The following is a 17712-nucleotide window of genomic DNA, read 5'->3' as shown; positions in this document are numbered from 1 at the left end:
TCTCAATTGTGATGGGCCATCGTTTATATTGTCAGTTATTTCAACTTGATTGAGAAGTATTCTGTGAAAAACTCGGAATTTTTTTTGTTACATCATGTGTAGACTGAACATTCCGGCACGTTGTCAATGGTCAATGTCCACGATCCACAAAGTGCCCCCCCCCCCCCGCCCCAAGATTCCCCAAGATTCAATCATTTTTCTGTACGAGCCGTGAACGCTACTTTTGAGCCACAGTTTAAAATTACAATGTCACAGCGTTGAACTTAAAATGACATATTCCAGGTGTATTAATACATTTTATGCAGAAATTCTATAACTATAATACTAACCTAATTTAAAATAAAGCCTTTATATTGAATAAATATATGGCCAACAGGCTTTGTTGACTCGGTAATTTTTGATTCAGTTTAAGTTAATTCCCATGGTCATCAATTATTTTATTTTAAAGCTCTCATTTATCATAATGGAAAGAGGAAGAACAAACAGCTTTTATTCCAATTTCAAGTAACTTTTCACTTTTGTAGTTGTAGTGATTTATACCAAGGGCCAAGATTCAAACCTATTGTTTCGAAGGCATAAAAATGAATTACCACCACTTCTATGCAAAAAAAACACCAAAACAAACAGTTACCTCTATGTCAATGGGATGATGCACTACACCATTATAAATCGGACTACTGAAGTTTAGTTGGGCTTTTTTTCAAGGACCTATTAAATGGCAGGGGCGAAATTACTTTAACAACAGTTTCTCTCCAAAGATTGGATTGTCACCAAGCGAGGAAAATAGTCACAATACCAAATTTTTCATTTTTGGCCAGAAACAAGAATTGCTTTAGACTGCTTTTTCTGTAAATTATCTCTACTACATTAAATCTCCAACTTTTGAATTTAATATTGAAGCTGATGAAAGGCATAATAAAGACAGTGATACTTTTCTGCCCTTTTTTGTTGTTGTTGTTGTTGTTGTTGTTGTTGTAAATGTAGCTACAGAATTGACCCTCTTTAGCTTATTATATTATGCAGCCTTTGGAACTTGAGTTATCGTACTTGGCTCAATGGCTTGCTACTTTTTGGATAGGAAGTTTATAAATAGTTATAAAAAGTTTAGATAGTCTATTGCAAAGCACTAACATCAGATGTAACATTCATAGCTTTTTGGGTGTACTGAGGGATCCGGAAAATAAATTTAAAATACTCTATCTAACTCAGTATTGCACCCAGTCTCTTTGAACAGGAGTGAAGTACTATACCCATAATACAACAAGGCTCTCAGGACCCCTTTGATCTCTGAATCACTGTCATAACTGTAAAGATGGAGGCGGTGATACTATGGTTCTCTGTTCATTGAATAATCCATTAGGTCATATTATTATTATTATTATTATTATTATTATTATTATTATTATTATTATTATTTACACACACTCACACACACACACACACACACACACACACACACACACACACACACACAAGTATAGTACATAAAAAATGTCAGTTTAAGATGAACAAGGGATGATTACATGTCACTTCAGTGTGGCTTCACTACAATGGATTTCAGCACTTTGTTATTCTGTGCTTTACTCATCATAATATGTCTATGTCTGACGATAATATTTTGCTGTTTTTAAAGTCTAAACTATACATATGTCTAAATAGAAACTATTTAGATTCAACCAATTTATTATAGCCTTATTAATGAATTAGATTTATAATTGCTATAAATTATTTACCCTTTTTATTTTCACAGGTCGATCTCAAATTGTTGTATCCTTTGCAACTGAATTAGTCTGAACAAATATTCAGGCTGATTTTAAGGAAGGGGCACAGTGGAAAACAGATAATATGATGTCTATAAACCAACGAGATAAAAACAAAGTTATCAATCATTTTAAGATAAACATCCGGCCTTCAGATGTCACATGCCCTCATGAATTTCTGTCCAGTGAGAGTATTTTCTCAGATACTCTCATAAGCACAACATCCACTTCTCTTTCTCTCTCTCTCTCTCTCTCTCTCTCTCTCTCTCTCTCTCTCTCTCTCTCTCTCTCTCTCTCTCTCTCTCTCTCTCTCTCTCTCTCTTCTCTCTCTCTCTCTCTCTCTCTCTCTCTCTCTCTCTCTCTCTCCTCTCTTCTCTCTCTCTCTCCTCTCTCTCTCCTCTCTTTTCTCTCTCTCTCCTCTCTCCTCTCTCCTCCTCTCTCTCCCTCCTCCCCACTAATAATATAGTGTATAATATTAATTTTATGTGTCATAAATGTACTGGCTGACAAAACATGTAGGTATATTCTTAGTCTTTAAAGGATTCATAAATGCTGTCTGGCTATAGAACACAATACATTTTAAGTTAAAGTACAATTCAATGTCTATATTTTTAGTGATTAAAAAAAAAAAAAATTGCCTTTCATCTATAACTTCTTTGGTCAAAATACCAACAGTCTGTCATGGTGTTTGAATGATATTGTATTTTTTCTTGTAGCAAAATCAATTTATGTTGATTATTGTAAGTAACCAGATTAGTTAGTGACTAGGATTATAAAAATCTGACCCAAGCATTATTCAGAGGCTCCTACCCTTCCGCTTTTTGTGGAATCATTCCGCTTAATTGGTCTACAATCCGCGATTTTGCTTTCAAGGCTAAAATTCCACTTTTCAATCAAGAAAAATAATGATAATCAAAAAATGTTAGCTTTGGTATATTTCATCATCATCATCCTCTATGGTCAATCAACACACATTTTGTGTGTCTGACTATTCCCTTCATAGTCTGTGCAGTTGATTTCAGATAATATTATATTTGAGGGAGGGGGTGGGGGCTAGTCAATGACCGAAGTATTATTTAATTGTTGGCTCCACAATGTGAGGTAAATTACCTAGTAATATTATATGTTGGCTCCAATCGGTGATATTATTGAGTAGGCTTCTTTCCTTATTTAATTTTAGCCCTGGTGTATTTGTGTGTGTGTGTGTGTGTGTGCATGCGCCGGCACGTGCATTTGTTTGATTAGGTGTGTGTTCTGACAAGGTTAAATCCAACCATTTAATGATTTGCTCTGAGACTGCCAGGGCCTGTGTCCTCTGTTATTATTTGACCCCCTTTTTAGTCTTTAAACAGTCTGCAGTTTTTGTAGACATTTTATATTCTATCATTTGAGGACTTTGGATTGTCTATGACATTATATGCTGCAAATCGTGTCGTGGTTAATATTAGTAAGTTGATTCCGCTTTTTGGTCTCAAATTCCGCTTTTTATGTACTATGATTTCTCTTTGGGGCTATTGGGGGTAGGAGCCTCTGCATTATTGTGTCTTTGTGTGAGTAAACGTAATCCCACTCAACTTGGGTTGACTGAATACTTGGTTATAAACTTTAAAAAGTTTTGTAAGATTGATTTAGTTTAGTTCTATTTGGATTAAAATGCACTTAATGATTATTGAATATATACCAGCATAAATTGGAAATTCCTTTCCCTAACCATGATTCAAGCGTTCCTCGTTGCCATATCAAATATTGCTATTCCTCAATGGATGGTACTTCGCCTTTTTCTTTGTCTGTGAAATATTGTTGTTTGTTTTCAAAGGTGAGTAAAAATTGATACAAAATAATCAATATTTATGTAACTAGTTAATGGTACAATTATTGGCTTCGGTTGTCTCAGATGTTGGTTTTAAACATGGCCGGCTCTATTTCTCGGATCGCTCAGGAAAATAAATTTGAAATCTATTTCTCTGAATGGTCGGCTAACCTCCAGTAGCTGATGGGTTATGGACATGATGTCGATGCAAAAGTAAATGCTTAAACAGAGTGGACAGGGAATTTTCACAAATCATTAAGCTTCCATTTGTTAGGCACATTTTTGTTGACAAAGAAAGATTTTATCAAAAAGTTATGCTATCGCGACCATTCCATGGTGCGTTCATTTTTGCACTTTGAGCTGCACTATTAAAGAGAATAAAAGACAGAGCACCCTAGCACTGGCAAATGAAAATTTAAAAAAATAAAAATTCATACACATTCATCATTCACACAGACACTCTCGCAAATAACCAAAAAAATCTTGAGAACGGAATCCGTTCATAGAAATAGAGATCAAGTTTATTTTCCCGAGCATTTGGAGAAATAGTCACTTTGTTTAAACATTTTAATAAAAATGAAAATTTTTACACTGATGCATTTTAAAAAATTGGCTAGATATTAAAATGATATTTAAATTACAGATACTTTTATTTTGTATATATACAAATACTACATTAATGATATTCCCAGATAGTGAAAAATAATTATCAAAACTATTACAATCCATTTTCATTTTCATTCATAAAAACTATAGATAGAAACATAACTATTGAATTATTCTCAATTTAATTTTTTTTTTTCGACTCATATATGGCTCTTACAGCCTTATCACATATGATATTAGATATGATTTAAATTTTGCATTCTGATTTAAAATTATGTATCTTAGTCTAAATGCAGCTATGTGGTCTAGTGGTATGATACTCGCCTTTGGACTGGAAGGACCAGGGTGTGAGTCCTGCTTTGAGCAGTACACAATTGAGTCCTTGGAAAAGACTCTTCACTCACATTTCCTATCTGTACTCATGTGTAAAATGGCCTATTACAGCATTTTCTTTGTCCCCCCAAAAAAATGTAATATTGGCAGGTGTCACGCTTCTTCCAAGATGTTAAATGTTGATGTTGGCTAGAGACCCTTTGTAAAGTGTTTTGAGCATGTTTTGTGGATAATGCCCTATATAAATGCTCAAATTTTTGCTCAATTTTTAAATTCTACTTTATTTCATTCTTTTTTTACTTTCAGGTGAAACTCTTCCTTACGCATCAAATGTTTTGGCAGCTGAAATTATTTTACTTTTCCTGACAGCAGGTGTGGAGGCATTAAGGTTGTTTTTTGGTAAGTTCTGAATGACAAACATGGTTAGAAGACATTTCCACAACTTCTATCATCTTAATTGTAAAAAACTGTGCAAACGACTTAAGTCCTTTAGAGTCATTTTGCTCATGTAGCTTGACTTGATTCTGTTATTTATAGTAACAATTGCTTGATAGACTCAACATACTCAACATGTATTCCAGTTAATGTAATAGACTCAACTACCCAATCACAGCTAGGCGGAGAAAGGAGTCAGATAAAAACCAGAACCAATGATGACCCCTTTGCTTATGATTGTGAGCCGAATGCTCTACTGAGTCTTGAGACTGCTTTATGAGTATAGATTCTATTTCATCAATCTTATTTTATTGATCCTCTGTGATAGAAGTTGATGTATCGAGAATGGTATCAGTGACCAAGTGTGCTCGGTTCATGGATGGGTGTCAATGTTTGCAAACTGCGATGCCTGTGTCCTCATTCATTTTGGACCTATTTATTGGATTTCGCAGATGGCCACATTTAATGACGATTTTGTATGAATAATCATACAAAAGGGCATTTGACAGGAAGCATAGCATGTATTGTTGACAGTAACATTTTGATCCACTTGGCCCATTAGCTGTATTAATGAAGCACAAGTAATGGCATCAACCTCAATGAATTAGATGCGATTTATTGTGCTTAGCTCTATGGATCAGAGTTGGAAGACCACAGAAAGTATCATCCAGAAATTTAAGTTTTTCCAAAACAAATGTTATGACAAATCTTCAAGATCTTCTGTCTGACTGCAATCTCAAATGAGGACCTGAGAGCTATAGCGGAGTTGGAGTCTGTGGAGAGTCTCATTAAAAGGAGAAGATGACAACATCTGTTGCAGACCTGTTGAAATATTGACAATGGACACCACAAGGAGAGAGAAACCAAGGCTGCCCCAATGAGACCTAGAGATGTACTGTGGAGAGGGATCTAAAGCAGAGAGGTCTGTCCCTCAAGGTGGCTCCAAGAATAGCAGCTGACAGGACAAGGTGGAGATCCCTTGCATCACCTCAAGTACCAACAGGCCCAGAGAGGATTGAGTGAGTGAACTCTGTGAATCTGTGTGAAATATGCTAGATATTTCATTTATTCATATATTTGTAAATCTCGCAATCTTTATTTATACTTCTTGATGTCTAATTATATATATTTCAAATTATTTTTTTTTTTTTCAGGTCGAAAGGGAAACCTAACAGAACAGATTTCAGGTGTTTTAGTTTGTGTTATTCTGAGTGTAGCATCTGTGTTTGCCGTCCTGTTCTTCCTACTTTGGCAGACGTACGTGTTAAGAGCAGAAATCATCCTGACGGCCATCCAACTTTTTTTTATTGGAATAGAACTCTTTTTTGGAATTATTTCTATCATCACTTTTGCCAAGTAGGTCAACCTTTCACTTAAATTACGACCTTGCTTTCATTGTTCTTTTGGTGTTATTTTATGGGTTTATTTTATTTTTTTCAGTAGGATTACCCTTGTTTCCTTTAACAAATGTTTGTAATCCTACCACGTTTTGTCTTTTTTTTCTTCTTTTTTTTGTTTTGTGCATGAGTTTTTTAAATTTTTGTCTCACATATATAAATAATCAAGGAAAAAACTTGGTATGCAATTTACACCTCTTAGAGTGATTTATCATTACAGTACTTGCTGGATTTACTATCACGCTCTCAGGAGAAGCCAAAAAGCATGCTAGAATTGGAGTATGCTAAATTCCAAAGCTCATGGGCGGTAACGACTTATGATGTAGATAAAATTTGGTCACCCAGCTCCTGTTTACTGCATTGCAGAGCGTGCTGGAATCCAGCGAGTGTTCTATTTACTTGCATCCCTTGATATTTGTTGTGGTTTGGTTATGCCCTTTGTGTGTGTGTGTTTTTAAAAAAAAAATTTTCTATATTAATTTTTCTCCTTCGATTTTATTTGTGTCACTTTCTGTTATGGTCATATTTAGGATGATAGAAGTTTTAATAGACCAGGTGTATTTTATATTTTTCTTCAGTTTGGAGTTGGCTTTTTGTGTTTCTTTATTCAGGTCAGATGTTTAGATCAAGCATTCAGGTTTGAATTTCGACATTTAATCAATTTTTATTCATAACCCGTATATTGTTATGTTTTGTTTGTCTATATATATATATATATATATTGTCACTATAGCTTGGTGATGATGATGATGATTTCATAATTTTGATCTATATTTTATCTTTGCAATAATTACTTACCACTTTTAATCTATTCACTAATTTAATTTAAAGTTACAAGTAAAAAGCCCGCAATTTTGTGGGGAAAGAACTATTTTCATTCGATATTGCCAGAATCATTTTCTTGATTAGCTTGATTACGATTAGATGCACATTTTAATCGATGTGCTTGTCGTCTGTGCCATGCTTTATTCGGCATGGTTTTAGTTTATCAGTCAGTAGATATCAATATCAATAAGTCGCAAGTCTTTACCACGCTTTACTTGGGAGTGCTTTGCACTACCTTCAATACTTAACAAATTAAAATGGCGGCCGAGAATCAAAACAATGGTCAAATTAGGACATTTTAAACTTTCACAAATCTATCAAGGTTTGTTCTAGAGTTTTTAAAACGCTTTTATATGATGACAAATTGAATAAATAAACGCCTGACAAAAGATCAACAGTGAAAATACAAATTGAATGAATACTGGAGATGTAGAAGCTTTCGGAATGTCTCCCCTTTACTTAACTTATGTGAGGTCAAATGAAAATCTGAAGCGGACGTGAAAAATATCATGTCCCCGAATCTGTCTACTTTTGGTTTGTTCGGGCTAGAAGCTAGACAGATCCAATTGACAGTTTGCTGACAATGTTTAACTCAATATTTCCCAGGGCAATAATTATCACATCGATGGCATAAAAACGACAGTAATATCAGCAGTAATATTCGTTGATGTTGTTAATCGGTGAAACTTGTTTAAAATTTCTGTAAATCCGAATACCGTCATGTGATCAAGTGAATTATATCACTATGAATGTCATGATTTGCTGAAAAATGCCAATCTGACAGTTCCTAGCAAACACCACACACACCCCCCCCCCCCCCCCCCCCCCCCCCCTTTGCTCAGGAATTTCTCTACTTGATGCCCCCCCCCCCCCCTTTTTTTTTTTCTTCCACGCAACCACATTCCAAAAACACACATACACTTATGTATACACCACAACACACACACACACACACACGCACACATAAACATACACGCAATGAGAACACACTACTACATAACACTGATCACCGCTAAATCAACACAACGGAAGTAAGGACTCTACTGGACAGATAGAGTTGAGGGTGCGGTAAATTTTTTATGATATCTTTTTGACTTAACGAACTTTCAAACTGACTTTAAATTATAAAAGGAAATCAAGTTATCTGTTTATCTATCTGTAAAAAATACATTTCTATTTTTCAAATCTTTCAGTAGAGTTGTGCGCCCTATCAATTTTTTTATTGACTCAAATAAGCACAATGTTCTCCACAAGGCTATATTTTTTTTAAGAAAGGATATTGAAGCGGTTTAACTATATTGATAAATCTTAGTCCTCCTCATGTTCTTTCTCCTTCTCTTCACCTTCCTCCTCTTGCTCCTCTATTTACTTCTTGTCATCATAGTCATCATCATCATCATCATCATTATTATTTCCACTATCATGTTACCACCATCCTTTATCATCGATTGCCAGATAGTAGTTGTATGATCTAAAATCTGTTTTAATCTATTTCTGATTCACCATAGAATTATACTTTGTATCAACATTCAATTAAAAACAAATAGAAAATAAAGAAGAATATTGATATTGATATCTCTGAAATCTAAGAATTGGTTGACTATTAGCTATTTTACTAGCCGTCCATAATGGTGAACTAAATAATTTTTTTTCTTTAATTTACTATCTATTTACTATCTATTTTACCTTTACAAGGTATAATAAGAGTAAACCAAAGATTTTGTTTTGTCCACACCAGATAATCGTAACATTTCCCAAGAAACATAATATATCTATATAAAAGTCACTTGTTATTTGCAACAAACTTTGGTTAATCGCAACAATTTTTCACCCTCAAAAAGTGGCAACTTCAAGAAGTCAAGCAAACAAAATATGATTAAATTTTATCATGGATGAAATCGTGACAGGTTGAAGAATCGAAAGTGAGCGGGTTTCAACACTACAGTTGTGTGTCACCACTCTATTAAAGACAAAAGAGGGCGAGGCTTTGCAGTATTGGTTTGTAATGTCATCCTGTGGCCATTAAATAGGAGGCGAGGGGGCTGGGCATAGTTTTGACAACAGGTAGACAATGACAGTTGTAAAGAGAGACTGGGCGATATCCTTTGTTTTGGGATTTACAACTACGCATTGTGACCAACGAGTTTGGTGAGAGCTTACTATCTCTCATCACGGCTAATCTCTTTGACTCTTACAAATGTTGAGAACAAAAGATTGAAAATTAATCCAATCTGAATAAGATGTCAAAGCTGCTTTTGCTTGACAAAACTATACAGGGCTGCCATATAGTTTTTATTTCACTCAAATTGCTAAGTCTGTGGTGGACTAAGAACAATGTTTACAACAAATGGTTGGAGTTTACCATATATGTGTAAAATGTTGTAATAGTGGCAAGAAAACTCAAGAAACTCAACTTTGGTTTATCGCAACATTTTCGCTGATCCAACGGTGTTGCGATTATCCGGAATGGACTGTAAAATTAAAGGCGTTTAGAAAACTAACATTTTTATTTCGATTTTGTTGGCCACCCTACGAGCTGTTTTGTGTGGTAACAAATTCCTCATATATTGGGACTCAATATTATATGTCATTACTAAAATATTATACGCCATTACTAATTAAATTCTGATAATAACATTTTATTTAATGCATCGGATATGAATGAATAAAAGAAACTTCTCTTTAGTACGGTACATCGATTTCTATTGGCATGTACTTATTTGCAGGTCTGATAATCCAAATTGTGACAGGCTCATCGTTGTAATGGAAATACTCTCAAACCAACACAATATATTATTATCCATTACAACAATGTTAAATCAAGCCTGTAATGACATCCGGTTATAAGACTTGCAAATATGTGCACATCAATTTCTACCCAATTTAGTGCTTACTGAAATGAATGTATAGTTTAAATTATGAACAGTTTTTTTCATTCCTTTGTTGACTCTGCAGCTGATTTCAACACATCATTTTGTGAAAAAGAATATAAACATGAATAGATAAATGAATAACTATATAGAAAAGGATATTTAACCAATCTGTATTTTTCTGTGACTGTTTTTTTTTAGAAACTTTTATCCTCTGTCCTGTTGTTTTTATAAATTTTACATTGAACCTTAAATCAATTAAGTGGGTGGATTGCAGGTAGGTCTAGTTAATCCGAGGTGCTATTGGATGCAAAGTTCAGTCTCAGTGTTTTCAATTAGTAGTTTAAGAAAGGAGAACTCGAATTTTAGTTTTCTTTGTCAAATCTATTGCATTTTATTAGAGAATAGTTAAAAAAGAAAAAAACCATGAGTTAAAGGCTATAATGTCTTCACTACATTTGATTAGAGACCATCATTTTATTGAAGCTGAAAGGCTTTCATTTTATAAACTTTTCAATGAAATGATTCCTAGAATCAGAGTAATATAGTCCTTAAAATTTTCTTTTCTTTTCATATTCTTTCTGCTAAAACTGCATACTATTCTCATCTTTAAAAAAAAAAAATTATGATGACCAGAAATTTAAGCCAAAGGTGGCTGTGTTCAGCTCTTGTTCTTAGAGATTCATATTTATTTTCTGGTAATACAGTGTGGAATGAACATTCTTCATTGTTTACCTTGAACAAGCTTTAAGAGAATAAAGACCCCTAGTGTCGTCAACAAATATGTTGACAGCAACATAATCTTCAGTAAACATACAGTGTATATAAAGCAATAAATAGATGGACGGAGCTAAATATGTATATCACGGCCTAAAATATAGTATTTTTGTAGCTTCCAGAAATAGCACATTTAGTAGATGATGCTGACTGCATAGGCTTAGGATATGTTGATTTAGACCTTGTCCCTAATTTTGATTGAGCACACAATCTAGTCATCACCACTTACAAAAAAGAACAAACACTGATGAAAAATAATCATGAAATGTTTTTTAAAGATAGGTTTTCTGATAATTAGAAAAGAGGATGGAATTAGCTCAAGACCTTAAATGCATTTAACTGTATGTAAGGCTACTTGCTGCTGCAATACGGACTATTATTATGAAAACTATGGATTTTATTATATTTATTTCGTATTTCTCAGGTACATATTATTAAAAAATCAAATTTGGCGACCAACGTTCATGAACATTAAACACAACAATTTACTCTATTTGGCGACCAAAGTTCATGAACATTAAACATAACAATCTACAGAATAGTGATGTTAAATTAACTCTTTAACTCATTCAACCCTAAGACCGATTATATCCGTAGTTTACCCGGGTACCTTTTACCCCATGCCAATTTATTACAATTTTCTGAGACAAATTATAGGCGTTTAATCAAAGCTATGTTTTAAGTTTTTACATGTCAATAGTAGTTGAATAAAACTATCTATGCACATGCTCATTTTTAATACATTTTTTTGAAAAGTAGCAAAAATCTCTCGGGTTGAGTGAGTGAAAAGCCTAACTGATTTCCTTTTTAACCACAATTTGTTTCCATTCTTTATCTAGTTATAACTGCTTTTTTCAAGAGAGTATAGTAAGTTAAATGCTCATTGAAACATGGTTTGCAATGTGATTATAGCACTCTTTGTGAAATGGAAAGACTTTAACAAGAATTATATTTTTCGTAAAAAGAAATATCTTACATTGTTGGTTTATGTAAATTTAGAAAAAACAAAATGCAATTCAGGGGAATATAAAATGTTATGTGACGGGAGTGCTGGGTATTTTTCATTCATTTTGTAACATTTCCTTTTTTTCATTTTCTTTCCCCCTTTTTTCCAGGGGACGTCCATAGACAGATAAGGAGGCAACACTCAACTCTACAACGACGTATTGATCATCCTAATTATTTCACCAGTTTTCTTAGCGATATCTTGTAGCACTGTAGTTAATACGAGTGAAGTTGTCCCCATCCTTTCATTTCATTGTACAATATCACAATCATTATCATCACTCCATTTGTTTATTCATATATCACATTACTTTAATATTCAATCGTCCATTGCTATAATTAGTTATATGTACAATGTATGTCAATTTTTATTTTTTTTTAAAATTAAATTTATTATCTCTACACAATGTAAAAAGAGTTCCTTAACTCAATCATATCGGGGTTTGTTTTTTGTTGTTTTTTTTTTCACTCATCATCTCTCGACAGGACAAAAAGAAAAGAGTCATATTGGGGAATCGACGAGTTAGTTTGAATAAGCTGAAGACGCCACAATATTGGGAAAGTAAAAGGCTCTATACTCACATATTTTAACCATAATGGGGTGTCAAATGAGTACCCATCTGGTAAAAAGCGTTGTCTTATAGGCTTCATGTGTTGTCCTGTATGTTAATTTTTCTGTTGTTGTGGGACCCATTGTAAAGTGCCATGGATGCTGTTGGAATTTACATCTGTTCCCTTTCTGAACCATTATAATTCTCCTTTGTCTTACTTTTTCTCGTATGCGTTTAATTTTGAATCTAGAACTGATTTTTTATTATCCTATCTTTTTCTTTTTAAATGGCGCTGAAATGACCAAAATGTGTTGCAAACACCGTGAAACCCATGAAAACCAACAAACTAACCCTTAGATAATACGGCTTTTAGGCGATTGGTCACATAATATTGTATCCATTTGCATCAATCAGGTATAATAATTCCAAAAGGAAATAGGCCAATAGAGAAATTAAAGAGAGAAATAAGGTTACCAATAAATTATATGAGTCCTCTGTTATTATCATTCAATGTCTCATTTTGCAGATTAGAATTTTTAAATATATAACATATGTTATGCATTGCACTGTGATCCTGATGACCCGGGTTCGAGCCCCGCTTCAGACACTTTCGTTTTTTTTTCCTTGAGCAAGATTATTAACCCCCAATCTGCTCACTTGGACAACATGGGTGATTCCTGTTGACATCTTGTTTGATGAATTATCTATATTCCTTCGTGGAATGCCTAGGCGATGATGTCTTATGATATCGTGGCGCAAAAGGCATCCTTTAAAAAAAAAAAAAAATAACATGTGATCTAGTGATGTGACAGGTTCAGGGTTCAAGTCCCGCTCTGAGTGGCGCCTAAGGCTCGTAATTAACTCACATTTCTTCACCGTACTGAGGTTTAAAATGAGTATAACAAAAAATGAAGTGAGAAGGAAAGTGCCAGAAGACAATAGAGAATAAAATTTCGCGGCGGCGATGGGGGCACCATAGAGAAGACTGGACTAGAGGGGACAACAGGTAGGAAAACGTCATCAAAAGTGGCTTGTGAGCGGTCGAGCGCCGCCATTTTCTTTTATATGAAACCAGGGACGCTGTGCGATTTAATCTTTATATGACTGAGCTCGATTAACCTTGTTTGTGGACGGAAAATAGAAAAAAAGGCCAGGTTTATGATGATAAACCAAATTAGACATATTAAACTAAACTTTTACTTGTACATTTAGACTTGGCTCCAATGATCGGGTTTATATTAATAACTTTAAAAAAATATTATGAATAATTTATAACTCCCTTATTTGTGGGGCGATTTTGTCATTCGTTGTATCAATTTTATTTTAATAAAGAGATAGGAACTTGAGAGTTATTTTTTCTGACGCGAAATTATTACTTTGTAATTTTAGCACTAAGAAAAGTAGTTGGTAAATAAATTTGGTACACCTCTTTGATATGCCGCCACCGTCCATTCGTGTAGAATTGTGAATCTCACCGTCGATTTATTACGCTATTGTTACGCATGGAATATAACACCGTTTTGAGTAGGCCTAAAAGCTAAAATCTAAAAGTAAAAAATATAATTCTGAGGAATTTGAAAGTCACATTGTTGAAATCAGCTTGAAAAAAAGAAGGACATTGGTCCTTATTTAAGAAAAATCGGTTGAAAACCAACTGTTTTACGAATAAATTTGATTTTAAAAATTGCTTTTGTTTATTTTAGCTTTTTCTAGCAACTTTTTTTATTTATCGGCCGATTTTCTTGATTTTTATATCATTCTTTATATCTCAATGAGACGAGATCAGTGATATACTTTGTTTCAAATGTAACTAGAACATAATTTGGCTTTTTTTACCTATCGACCGTGCCTGGATAATATATTCAGCAACGTGGTGATTATGACGCAACTATGCCATGAGTGTCTTCCAGTGTTTCAACGATGGTTCAGTTCATTGTTGACGGCTGTTTAGCCATGAGTGACCGTAGAAAACGAAAAGGCGACTGCAGACATCAAAGGGTAGGCTTATATCATCAAAGGATGTCTACATGATTGACGGCCATATAGGGAACTCATTATCTACTCTCCCATAAAGAATCTGAACACGAGAGGTCGAGCGCCGCCATTTTCTTTTCTATGCAACCAGGGACGATTAGCCACTAAATAGTGGCTGTTGTCTGGTCTGCTCCCTAGTCTGTGGGGGGCACGAACCCGCGACCTTACTGGTACGACAACTCCGCCTGGCCGGGGAGAGCGTGACTCTACGGTATGAAAGTGGTTTCAAATTCTATGTCTATCTTGAGCTGCTCTCGCCGACTTCTTGAGCTCACAGTCACAGGTTCAACAGACACTCTATTGTCCTCTGGCACTAGCTTTCCTGCTCATTATATTTCTTGTTATTATCAACATAAGTGCCTGCTCCATTCACTTTTCTGATTTAAAATGAGTACCTGACCTTTAATAGCGTTGTCTCTGTAGGAAATATATTGTAATATCGCTTAACAGGTGTCATTTCTCATCCTTCATGTAAAGTGTTACTTTTGTCTAGGAAACGGAAAACCTTATAAAACGATTTGAGCACGTTGAGCGGATCTTGCATTGCAGTTGCACAAATGCACTAATTTGGGGGGGGGGGGGGGGGGGGTCCAAATAAACCTCTTTTGCAGATAAGAAACTCATGAACATGCTGAGTTCTACTCAAGTTTTATGAGTTTAGATTCAAATTTTAGCGTCGTGTTTGTAATAATATTAAAAATAAAGCTGAAAACTTATATGGCGCTGTATCTCCGGGACACCAGACTCTAAGCGCAAACGTGTTTTCTCAGACATTAGCTACAACCAGATCCAAACGATTGAAGTTAGTGACATTTATCATAAATCGAAAATACTTCACGCGTTGAGCATTATAGCGCAACACATCACGTATTGCAGACGTTTAATTGCGCAACGGTTCAATGTAAGCTGATCGTTTAATAGTGCAGCGGTTCAGTGTAAGCTGGACGTTTAATAATGCAGCGGTTAAGTGTAAGCTGGACTTTTAATCGTGCAGCGGTTAAGTGTAAGCTGGATGTTTAATAGTGCAGCGATTCAGTGTAAGCTGGGCGTTTAATAATAAGTTAGTGCAGCGGTTCAGTGTAAGCTGGGCGTTTAAATAACAGTGCCGCAGTTAAGTGTAAGCTGGACGTTTAATAGTGCAGCAGTTCAATGTAAGCTGAACGTTTGATCGTGCAGCGATTCAGTGTAAGCTGGGCGTTTAATAGTGCAGCGGTGAAGTGTAAGCTGGACGTGTGCAGCAGTTCAATGTAGGCTGAACGTTTGATCGTGCAGCGATTCAGTGTAAGCTGAATTTATATTAATTTAGTGAAGCTTTTCTCTTTTTCCTGGATTTTTCAAAGATGACCCCGTACTTGTTCTTCTATATATCATGTTCACAACAAACATTGTAAGATTTAACATAAAAATAACTATACGTGCTTTTTTTCAGTTACAAAATATTGATGGTGTTTATTCTTCATCTATGGATAAAACATCTATAAAATGTGTGTTAATGTATGATTATATAAAAATGAATAGTTACCACTCCATTCCACGACACACTTTCGAGTGCATTACCACACAACACAGTCATTAGTTTGAAACAAAATCAACATCGGACATAGTGATATAAGCCATGACATAATTGTTGTTACTTCTACTCCTACCCTTTCTTTGATCCATATTGTTTATGATGTATACAATTATGCAGTGATCAAATGACTGGGGATGATTGCATTGGATTATTGATTTTCATATTCTTCTGCAAATACACTCCAGCACGGTTTCCTCGAACTCCTCGGGACATGCAAAAAAGTTAGAGGAAACAGTACATTGCCATAGCGTTTGATGGGAAGTGGAGGTGGAAAGGGGGAGGGGGAGGGGGTGGCGCAGCTGTATGGTCTTTGCTACGCATCCGAAAGATACCTAGTTCAATATCCACCGTGTTATAATATATGGCTTTCAGCAAGCCACCTCTCCCTAGCTCAATTTGCGGCGCTGTGCTGCGGCTGACACCTGGGTTATTCCAGCCTTTTGAATAAACCCTAAGACAAATTTCCGCAATGATAATGAATAAAGGGAACTTTATAATTATTTACTTTATTGTTGTGTTACAAATGTGTGTGTGTGTGTGTGTGTGTGTGTGAATGTGTGTGTGTCGGAGGAGGATGGAGGGAGATTAAAATATTACAATATTTGTTTACCATCGTAGACAACCATGAGCACATTGTGGCGCATGGAATTGAAACTGGAACTAATGGCGAAGTGATAAGAATAAGTAGAGAGGTGTTTTTTATGCGAAACGGCGATGGAGGGTGTGTGTGTGTGTGTGTGTGTCTGGATGTGTGTTATACTGCATACACACATGCAGCGTGGTTAGATACATACACAAGAAACTGTCAATATCACAGTAAGTCATCAGATGTCGAAATCACCGGGTGCCAAAAAATAAATAAATAAAATAAAACCCTTTAATTTTTTTGTTTACTTTGGCTGGGTGAAATTAGTTCGAGGAAACCGTGTTCGAGGTAAAATTTAGTTCGAGGAAGGAATGGAATTATTACAAAGAATAATAAGGGAAAAATTTTGGGACAATCGAATGAGTTCGAGGTAACCGTGCTGGAGTGCACATACATGTATGCATGTATGTATGTATGTATGTATGTATGTATGTATGTATGTATGTATTACATACATACATTTTATACATAAAATTCTCAGGGTCGTCCTTAAAGTAAAGTCTTCTACAAATATCAAATAACTAGTACTAAAGAAAAGCTACTGTGGATTTTTTTTCTTCATTAAATTAGAAAACATTCAACCGACATTCTAGAGACTTTCTCAAATTAAGAAAGAAAAGTAATCAGCACAGCGAATTATCTTATTCATAGCAATCCATGTGCCTCTTGGCGCTGAGAAATTTAATATTAAGGTAAGTAAGATAGTGTACTTAGACGTTGATAGCAACACATCAAAGTGTTAAGCGCACCCCCCCCCCCCCCCCCAAAATAAAATAAAAAACCCAACAAAAACAAAGTAAAATGGCAAGCTGTAAAGAAAACGTATTTAAGTTATTACCGCCACGGACTTTTACATAGTTTATAATATCGTATTCAGATTATATTACACATATCGATGGTCGGCCGATCAACTTCTGAAGTCTCGATTTTCACGATCAGCGGATCAAAACTCTGAGGTCTACATATTATAAGAGCTTTGCGCACGATGTTTTATTTAATTTTGAGAGGATCAGACCTCTGATGACCATCGATATTTGATTTTTTTTCTCTACAGATTGATGTAAGTATCGATGTTCATATCAATGTTTTT

General features: G+C 34.9%; 1 protein-coding gene across 3 annotated transcripts in view; it reads left to right on the top strand.

The window, feature by feature from the left end:
* The window catches only part of LOC144967859 (transmembrane protein 216-like), a 12687-nt gene extending 462 nt beyond the window's left edge, over window positions 1-12225 (top strand). The window contains exons 2-7 of one of the 3 annotated variants that reach the window (XM_078905585.1): window positions 1751-1767; window positions 3483-3576; window positions 4816-4908; window positions 6099-6300; window positions 6953-6978; window positions 11929-12225. In XM_078905585.1, coding sequence (XP_078761711.1) covers window positions 1751-1767; window positions 3483-3576; window positions 4816-4908; window positions 6099-6300; window positions 6953-6965 — 419 coding nt within the window. In that variant the 3' untranslated portion in view covers window positions 6966-6978; window positions 11929-12225. Of the gene's footprint in view, window positions 1-1750; window positions 1768-3482; window positions 3577-4815; window positions 4909-6098; window positions 6305-6952; window positions 6979-11928 lie in introns of those variants that run through there. The other 2 variants (XM_078905586.1, XM_078905587.1) reach the window with 2 other exon arrangements.
* The last annotated feature ends 5487 nt before the right edge of the window (window positions 12226-17712 follow it).

This window comes from Berghia stephanieae, chromosome 3 (assembly GCF_034508935.2).
Source record: "Berghia stephanieae isolate SIO BIC M18660-M18661 chromosome 3, UCSD_Bste_1.3, whole genome shotgun sequence".
NCBI classification, from domain to species: domain Eukaryota; kingdom Metazoa; phylum Mollusca; class Gastropoda; order Nudibranchia; family Aeolidiidae; genus Berghia; species Berghia stephanieae.
Note: the sequence above shows the minus strand (reverse complement) of the source record. Positions and strands in the feature narration are given on the sequence as shown.